The following is a 9,684-nucleotide window of genomic DNA, read 5'->3' as shown; positions in this document are numbered from 1 at the left end:
CTTCCAACCTGCTCCAAGTCTCTAATATTGACTAAGTTAGAGGTTTTCGATAACCTGGAGAAATTTTCTCATTACAACCATTTGTAAAGTGTCGACAATCAAAACGTTAATTTGCATACCATGTTCTGCTGGCAATATAACGCATCTAAACAAACCGCATTAATGTAGTTTTTCTGGCTCTCTTCAAACACAATTGTTAAGCTTAAAAAGAGACACTTTGTACGGTATACACATCTGTGTGAAATGAAGGATAAATGCGTAAAAAACTCAATGATTTCGATATTTATTATCATATATGGTACCTATTCCCCGTTAGGTTAAATTCACGACCATCGTTTTTTTCATCAAAGTAATCAGCCGAGGGCTTTTGAATTGGCTTCACTGAATATCCCAAATCTTGTTAATCGGTTTTTCGTGGCCATGCCAACTAGATTCCCCACTTCAATGCGCTTTTCTTCATGCCCGTCTCCTAAAAAAAGAAAAAAAAATGAAGGAAGACATTAACAAATGTGTTACTCAAATAAATGGGTACCTTTATCTCAAATCTGGCACGGGTTTGGTGCTGCATTTTTAATTCCGACAATCAAAGATATTTTGGTAGCACCCTTGAAATGAAAAAAAGCGCCAACGGCAAGCTTCGGTTCTTTTTTCTATTTTTTTTAAGTATTGATTAAGGTGGAAACGGACGTTCATCCCACCTGTTGGAAATGACGTGTTTTCTTACTCAATATTTTGCCATGTTCCAATTTACTTTTCTATGGCTCTTTTGAGACACTCTCAAAACAGGCTTCATTATGCCTAATAAATTGAGAAAAAAAAACTAATACACAATTTTAATAAAATGTTGATCTTCTGTTCCTCCGATAATTGTTGGCAAAATTCGGCAACTTCTTATGTTTAATAAAACGTCTGACATCACCAGGAACGATCTCAAATATAGCATTTTAATTTAATAAACATGTAATATCATATGTACAAAAAAAAACGCGTTTGATGCATCTCAATTAAAGAATGTTCATTCAAATGTCTCCCTCTACTCACAGTACAAACGCGAACACCGAACACCAAACGCCCGCGTTCGGCATTCGAACGCGTTCAAAGAGCGAGTAGTGACAAAGGCAACTAACTTCGCGTCTAAACCACCAATCATTCCAAGCAGAAATCGACGCTGCTACGTTTTCGCACGCTCTCGTCTACTCCTGGCCCTCACAGTTACTCTCTATATGACAGCCATGAAAGAACAAAATGGTAAATATAAATAAATAGAGACTTGACTTACGATGGAAACGTTGATGGGCTCGAAATTCTCAAATTCGATGACAGCAGTCTTCATTCCAGTAATGTCTCCCGTGCCGCTCATGGCAGCCGATCCTGCGTCGCTGAACACGTGAGGTCCTGTACCGCCCAGCGTAACCAGTATGACCTGCACCTTCGATGAATCCGTGGTTTTGATGGTATGGTTGGCCTTTGGCGCGGCTGGATTTTCTGGATCTGCCATTGCTACATAAATACTAAAAAAAAAGCAAAAACAAACAAAAATGTATCGTGAGAGGAGAGAATTATACCTATAGATGTTGTTATGTATATTGATCAATATGTATAAAGACTCGCATCCAGACCATATTTTGGCGGAGCTTGCAAACTTTCCAAACAGGAAGCATTAAGTTTACTTTTGTGAAAATACCGCTTCGCAAGCCAACGCAGTCTGTTTTAACACGTTTATTGCCAGACAGCATCTGCTGTGCATACAGTTCGCGTATCTCTTATATAAGTAAAAACGAATAAAAGATTACCCGGCGGCGCTGCTTATCACGGCAGGCGATAACGTGCGCTCCGCACTGCTGATACATGACAAGGCCAGCGTAGAATACGAAATCGCTGATACAACACTTCCCCCCCCTTCACACACACACACAGTTCTACAGTTTATCGTACATCAACCGTTCCAGCTTCCTTGTGACACGCGTGCTTCGCCTAGGCACCGGCGCGTCATCACATGGTCCTGGCGATGGAGCTCTTTCAGGAAATGCAACATGACGCTCAGTCTCACATATATCACTGGCATGTGGCAACTCAGTACGGGCTTCATCATCATGCTCAGGCTTTAGTGAGGAACGCCGCAGGTGATCCGCGTGTACAAAACGCTTTTGTTTGTCAACCATTACCAAGTACGTCATTGCGGACTTTAACAATTTTTCCTGGGCGCCACTTCACAATCTCACCACGGACAGTACGTACAAGCACAGAATCACCAGCGCAAAACACACGTGGCAGGTCACGACGCTTATTTGCTCGACAAACCTCCCTCTCCGATTTGGCCATAACTTTGGCCTCAAGACTTGGTTTCAAGAAGGATAACCTTGTGCGCAACTTGCGCTTAAAAAATAATTCTGCTGGTGTTTTCCCAGTAAAGTTATGTGGAGTCGTTCGGTACCCAAAAAGAAAGTTATCAACTTCGTGTTGAAGGGTCCTGGAAGTTTTGTTTCTTTTATCTTCTAACAACTGCTTCAGCAGCGACTGCTTTACAGTTTGTACCGCGCGTTCTGCTGAACCATTAGACTGCGAATAATACGGCTTCGTGAGGGTGTGCTTAACACCGTTAGCTGACAAACAATCTTCGAATTCCTTTGCTCGGAATTGCGGCCCATTATCTGTTACTACCTCACATGGTAACCCATGACTTGCAGACAATGACCGCACTGTTTCCACCGTCTTTTCAGCCGTAGTGTAGCTCATGATTTTTACCTCTACCCATTTCGAGTACGAATCTACAGCCACAAGGAACATGTTGTGCTCTTTTTGAGCAAAGTGGAGATGTGCTCTCTCCCAACTGTTCGTGCACCACCTCCAAAGGGTCAAGGGTGCTGGCTGCCCCACTGATCTAACACTTTGACAGATGTCACACTGTCTCACAATCTGTTCAAGACAGCTGTCAATCCCTGGCCACCAGACCATGGACCTTGCTAGTGCCTTCATTTTGGTAATACCAATATGCTGTTCGTGCAGCAAAGACACAACTTCCTTTTGCAAAGTTTGTGGTACCACCACTCTGTTGGCCCAAATTAAGCACCCGTCATCCACAGAAAGTTCAAAGCGCCTAACAAAGAAAGGCTGCAGCCGTTCGTTAACAGATCGCGGCCAACCGTGCCACGTCATTTCGCGCACAGCACTCAAGATCGCGTCTTTCGCGGTTTCTCGTTCAATAACTTTAGCGGTTATCGGCAGTTCCCTAACAGTTGAAAAGTAAAAATTTCCTCGTTGTCATTGGCGGTTTCAGACAACGGAAGGCGGGACAAGCCATCGGTGTTGGTAATTTTTTTTTCCCAGCTTTGTGCCGAATGCGGAACTGATACTTTGACAATAATATGACCCAACGGTGCACTCTAGCAGCCGCTACTGCACTGCTATGGTGTTTTGCACCGAACATCACCGCAAGTGGCTGATGATGTGTTACTACGGTGAAGGTGCGTCCATACAGATACTTATGGAATTTTTTTATTTCAAAGACGATGGCCAGCGCTTCCTTTTCAATGTGCGCATAGTTACGCTCTGCTGGAGTCATAGATCGTGACGCAAACGCTATCGGTTTTTCTACGCCATCGACCACGTGCGACAAAACCGCACCAAAACCATACGCCGAGGCGTCACATGTCAGCTGTATTTCTTTTTTCACATCATACAGCTCTAGAACCATGTTGCGGCTGAGCAGCTCTTTAAGACGTATGAAACACTCGTCACACTGGCTCGACCAGTTCCATACGTTGCCCTTGCGTAGTAGCTGGTGGAGAGGCTCTAGCGAATTTGCAAGATTTGGCAAAAATTTTGCGTAGAAGTTTACGAAGCCTAAAAAGGCTTTAAGCTCTGTCACATTACTGGGTTTTGGCGCATCTCGAATGGCCTTCACCTTGTCTGCTGTGGAATGCAGACCCTGGTTATCTAGCTCGTGTCCCAGGTACTGAACTCGTTCTTGAAAAAAATTGCATTTCGTTGCGTTCACCCTGATGCCGTGTTTACTCAGTGCCTTTAACACTTGCTCTGTGCGACTGTAGCACTCTGCTTGGTCTACGCCAGCAATCAGCACGTCGTCCAAGTAACAGGCAGCACCAGGAATGCCTTGCAAAACCTGGTTCATCACGGCCTGGAACATGGCGGGTGCACTTGCTGCGCCATATGGTAACCGCTGGAGCCTAAAACGGCCCATATGTGTGTTTACCGTGAGCAGCGCTTGCGCTCGCTCGTCCAGCTCGAGCTGTAGGTAGGCCCTAGAGAGGTCTAAAACTGTAAACACGGTTCCACCAACCAGGGTCGTAAAGATGTCCTCAGGAAGTGGTTAAGGATAGTGGTCCACTTCAATGGCCTGGTTCACCGTTACTCTGTAGTCACCACATATCCTTATTTCTCCGCCACCACTTTTCGGCACGATCACTAGAGGCGTGGCCCACGTACTGTGCCTGACCCGGTAAATGACACCGGCTTTTTCTAAATCTGCTGATTCTTTTTCCACCTGCTCGCGCAAAGCATATGGAACAGGTCTCGCCTTAGAAAAAAAGGGATTTGCGTCGGCTTTTAACCTAAGGCTACCTTTGAAACCTTTGATAGCTCCATACCTGGGCTCAAACATGTCAGCCTACTGCTCTTTTAGGCATTTTTCTGCCTCCTCTGTTTCCGTGTTTCTTACCGCTTGTACGTTAAGCACAACTTCGTGTAGATTCTGCACGGCGTCATGCAGGTCTATTTTAATTTTCGCGAGCCTGTCACGACCCAGAAGAGCCGGCATACTAGCACCGTTTTCCTGTCTCGCAACGACGAGTGTCAAGTGATAGGTTTGATTCCCATAGCTAACTTCTACCTGCGCGACTCCCTTTACGCCAATGGAAGTACCATTGTACACTCCGAAATTGACATCTTCGTTCCGGCATGCTGTATTTGGGTAATGCTCGGCAAAGTCTTTTTCCGACATTATAGTCACAGCAGCGCCGGTATGTAATTCCATTGGAATTTCTTTACCGTTCAACCTCAGCCTAACAACGATGGGAGGCGGACTTCTAGCATTGTTCGCTTTACAATTTTCAAGCAAGTCTTTCTCTTTCACTGTCTCCTCAAACTTGTGCACGACCTTTGTCTTACATATTTTGGCTACGTGTCCTGGTTTTGAACACTTAAAGCAGCGGCTAGTCAAGAAAGGGCAACTTGCAGGTGCATGTTGTCCACCACATCTATGACAAGCGCGAACAGTTTTTGGTTGGTCTTTCTTTGCAGGTACCTTTCTGGCGGCTGACCTCTCGCTGCTCGTTGCTAGTTGCTTTGTCGCGTCTGGCTTGCATGGCTTGCCAATGCCCCGCTGCCAGTGCACGTCCTCGGAGCTTGTGGCGGCGGTGTCACCCAGCATGTCCTTGGTCTCCTTTTGAGCGGCTTCCATGGCAGTGGCGATGTTGCAGACTCGCTCCCATGTGACCTGGTTGTCCGGTAGCGCAAGAAGACGGCACCTGATGGCGTCCGTCCGCAGTCCGGCAATCAGCCGGTCTCGAAGAGCGTTCTCAAGGAAGTTTCCAAAGGAACACGTCGAAGCCAGTGTTTTCAGGGCCACGATAAATTGTGCGATGCTTTCCCTTGGCTCCTGGTGTCGCCGATAGAAGTGGTACCGCTCGGTAACCACGGACCGTTTCGGCGCGTAGTGCTGCTCTAGTACCTTCGCCGCATCTTCGTACTTCACCTCGGTGGGCGTCTTCGGCAACAGCAGACTGTGTAGCGTCTCGTAAGCCTTTTCTCCTAGTACTGTCAAGAAGACTGGCAACTTCTTACTGGCGTCAATTCCGTTGGCACTTGAAAACAGCTCGAAGCTTTCGAGATAGACGTCGATGTTGCCTATGTCCGGCCAGAACTCTGCCAGCTTTCCTAGGGAGGACGTCATTGCGTCTGACTGGTCTGGCTTCACGATCCCATCCTCGTCGCCATGTGTTACGTAGGCCAACGCAGTCTGTTTCAACACATTTATTGCCAGACAGCATCTGCTGTGCATACAGTTCGCGTTTCTCTTATATAAGTAAAAACGAATAAAAGATTACCCGGCGGCGCTGCTTATCACGACAGGCAATAACGTGCGCTCCGCGCTGCTGATACATGACAAGGCCAGCGTAGAATACAAAATCGCTGATACAACAGCAGGGATCACGCGGGTGTAGCCTAAATGCCCGCTCACACTTCCGGGTTTGACTCCAACGGACTACAACCAGCTTCTGACTAGCGCTGTTGCAGAGCATCCGGTCGTAAACCGTTGCAAGTGGCTTAAAAACCGGTCTTGTCTAAGCTGGTCCTCCTCGATTGCAAGTGTGTGAACTGGCCCTTAAGGAGCATGGTTTTAAGGATTGCCCTAACGTGTCATTTTACTAGCTTTTGTTTCACGTAGAGGACATTGGAACCGCTTCGTTCGGAGGGTGGAGTGTTTATTTGTATCATATTCGATTAGAGTTCGGGATCGGCTACTTTATAATTTTATCTTTGAACGTAATGGAAAATTGCGCTCAAAGAAACAAGGACAAAAGGGAAAAAAGAAAGTCACAAAGACTAAAGAGGAAGGGCGAAACTGGAAGGTCGCCTTTCGACCTTGTCTGTTCATGCACGATTTTTCAACACGTTCGACTTTTACGAATTCGTCCAACTTATTACATTACTATAATTTTATTTGTTGTTCTCGCGCATTAGTTTCTGTTAACTTCCAAACACGTTAACCAGAAATGCACTGTTAAAGGCTGTCCAAACAGGACGAGCACGATACCATGCACTGCAGGAAAAACGCGCGCGCTTTTCAAAACACGTAGGAGTTGCGGCGCTCGCGTACTTTTTCAGTGAGGACGCGAACCACGCAAGCAGCACGGCTTTTCTTTCTGCTTACCTGCTGTAGCTGTCACCTCTTTCCCTTTATTGTTTCCGAACCGAACAAAAGAGGTGTGCATAGAACCGAACAAAAGAGGTGTGCACCCCTCGGCGTTCTTACGCGGGGTCTCTGGTGGAGGTTCTTCATGCTGCTCCTGCTATTTTTGCTATCAATAAGCTCGCCTCTCTTTTCTTCCACCGAAGAAGAGAGAGGCGCCTGAACGACATCGCCTCGCTACAGAGCAAGACTGTCCATTTGTTCCGATTTCTAACAAACATGTATTTGATAAAATTTCTTAGTACCACAAGATCGTGCATGTTGGGACGCACTTTGGCCAAAAATGGCAAAGCGACTCCGCCGATCTAGTTTTGCGTGGCAGCGCGGCGCTTGCCTCTGCCCTAGACTTATACAAGCGTGCTAGCAAACGGCGGCGCGTCACCGGCATCCTCAGCAGATCGAGAGGAGCATGCGCGTCTGTATGTAGGATGCGGCATGAGCCAACTTTGGCGGTGCGTGGCCGACATCCAGTAGGAGGGCCCGCGGAACGATCAAACCATCGCGGTACTTGGATAAGTCAGGTTATCCAGCGCTTTATGCCCCCACGTCTTAAAGGACGAGAGTCGCGTAACCGCGCTATGGCGCGCAGCGTTCGGGTCTCCCCTCTTGGCGTTGGCAGCAAACGATCATAGCACATTGCATCCCAAAGTAAATGCCACAGCGACAAAACCCCATGTCCACGAAGGGGGCGTTAGGCCAGCGGTTATTGTTTCATCTGCTTGCCAGCGGGATGGTGAGTCCTACACACAGAAATGTGTCACTCCGTTCGTCTGCCTGTGTGTTTTCCGCTAAAGTTAGCGGGGACATCGACGTGACGTGACACCATGGTGTCTTCTTACATAGTGACTTGACACCAGTTGCGTCACGGGATCTTAAAAGTAAAAAAAAAACGGCGGTAATGCATTTATTCTCAAATACACATCTCATGAAGATGGAAAAAAAATGGCCCAAATCGTTTTGCGCTTTTTGAGAGGTAGTTTCTTGGTTCACTTGCGCTTAAGTTCCAAGATTTGAATGACGACTTCGTCTCGGTTCGGCTCGCTTCCGGTTCTGCCCTCTTGTGTGGATGCCGTGCGATGGTGTGACATGACCACGTGACGTCTGATATCACGTGGAGTCAGCGTGTGACGCGACGCCTGATGTCACGTAACGTAACATTGTTTCGTGACATCCGTGTGTCAGGTGCGATCTCATAACGTCAAGATTTTAGGTGACGTCACAGTGTGACGTGATGTCGTCATGCCTCGTGAGGTCACAGCGTGACGTGAACGTCAAAATCTCATATGGTGTCACGTGCCATCCCGGTGTCAAACGAAAGTCCAATTTTGGGCTTTTTCGAGCCAAACCAGCAAAGGGCATCAAACACGTTCCGGCGGAGGACGGAGGAATAATTTCCGAAACTAATATTTTGACACTGCACCCAAACGCTAGGTTACACGGCACCTTCTCCGGTGGCGTCAAGTCGCCTTAGAAAGCTTTCTACCTCCATTCGGGGCGTGATTCCCCCTCACGGCATGGACGAAGGAAACTCCTTGAGGCGACACGACGCCACTAGGGGGGAAGCCGGGGGAGACTTCCAGTTTGGAGGGACACGGCTCCAAAAATGACAACAACCGAAAAAAACAACAAAGGACGCTATTGGACGGAAAAACCGCTGATTTGGCGCCAACAGCTATTTTGTTCATCCTGGGGAGTGCTCTCACCGACCGCGACCTCTATTTCCGCCTTCCCTTGGGGTTTGCTTGTTTAGCTGGATTGAACCGGTATGTTGTCCCATCTCCTTCCTACCTACATGGCTCAAGGTGCAACCTGACGTCGGTTTGTCACGTGATGTCACGAGGCAACGTGACTTGGCATGATGACGTCAGGACGTGACGTCACCATGTCCGGGTGACAGGACGTAATGTCACGCGATACCATGACGTCTCAATATCACGTGCCTCACGGTGTCACGTGACACTTTGACATCATCCAGGCTACACGCCGCGGACACGAAATGCACAATATTGACCCCATAAAAGCTATGCATTTAATAAACGATATAAACGACCATAAGGAATTATCAAAGAAATATTTCGTTTTTTCTTCAGAGATTCAATTGATCTCTCCTTAAATGCTGCATACCATTCATAAATAACGTAGAAAAAAGTGTAAGCGGTATTTCTTTTTTTTTTATTGAATAAAGAAGCAAGTCGTAGGTCACAAACTGGGAAAATAGTGTTATGGACAACTGTGCGCTCGGTGTTTATGCTGTGCGCTCCTCCAAATAAAACGCGCTCCCTCCACGCGAATTATACTTCTTTTGATACACCTATGCATGTGGCTGCAATAAATTAAGCCAGTGGCCCACACCTTGATTGCTGTCTTAGAGCCATTTACGGTTGGGAATTAGGCGCTGTTCACACTTTTGCGATTGAGTACGACCAAGAGAGACAAGACCAGTTTTTAGGCCTAATATGATGCCATATGACCTGCTACGTAGCAGGGCGTCCGGTCCACAGCCGTCCCGAGAGGCTTAACGACAGGTCTTGTCCGTCTCGGTTCTAACTGGTTGCAAGTGGGTGAACCGCATTTTGTTCAGACGCTTGAGCGGCTTTCAACCCCTTTCTATCCGGAGAGAGTGAGTCGTTGTTACGTGGCGGAGAATTCAAAGTATAGCCTTTAGGGTGCGCCATATCAGACTACATATAGAAGCTCTGGCTGTGCCAATAATGTTGCACTTTTTCTCCCCTGACTCAAAAAGTTTGAAGTTG

The 9,684-nt window shown here is 47.1% G+C and overlaps 1 protein-coding gene across 3 annotated transcripts; it reads right to left on the bottom strand.

Moving 5' to 3' along the window:
* Window positions 1-259: 259 nt before the first annotated feature.
* LOC115330335 lies at window positions 260-6,017 on the bottom strand. Of its 3 annotated transcripts, none has more exons than XR_003920257.2 (3): window positions 1,620-5,241; window positions 1,280-1,511; window positions 260-469 (listed from the first exon to the last, which is right to left on the bottom strand). XR_003920257.2 is itself a non-coding variant. In XM_029992164.2 (3 exons), exons 1-2 carry the CDS (start codon window positions 5,909-5,911, stop codon window positions 1,308-1,310), a joined length of 852 nt encoding a protein of 283 aa, XP_029848024.2. In that variant the 5' UTR covers window positions 5,912-6,017; the 3' UTR covers window positions 260-469; window positions 1,280-1,307. The 3 variants fall into 2 exon arrangements, 1 of the variants encoding a protein (XP_029848024.2); XM_029992164.2 differs by lacking the exon at window positions 1,620-5,241 and adding an exon at window positions 5,264-6,017.
* Window positions 6,018-9,684: the final 3,667 nt, after the last annotated feature.

The sequence above is a fragment of the Ixodes scapularis genome, unplaced genomic scaffold (assembly GCF_016920785.2).
Source record: "Ixodes scapularis isolate PalLabHiFi unplaced genomic scaffold, ASM1692078v2 PGA_scaffold3__209_contigs__length_174095766, whole genome shotgun sequence".
Classification (NCBI taxonomy): Eukaryota; Metazoa; Arthropoda; class Arachnida; order Ixodida; family Ixodidae; genus Ixodes; species Ixodes scapularis.
Note: the sequence above shows the minus strand (reverse complement) of the source record. Positions and strands in the feature narration are given on the sequence as shown.

Excerpts from the sequence above, each read along its gene's own strand:
- LOC115330335 (XM_029992164.2), bottom strand. The coding sequence starts at position 5,911 with ATGACGTCCTCCCTAGGAAAGCTGGCAGAGTTCTGGCCGGACATAGGC. Across the intron at positions 1,512-5,263 it reads AGAGGTCAGCCGCCAGAAAG|TATTTATGTAGCAATGGCAG; the intron begins GTACCTGCAAAG and ends CTTTTTTTTTAG.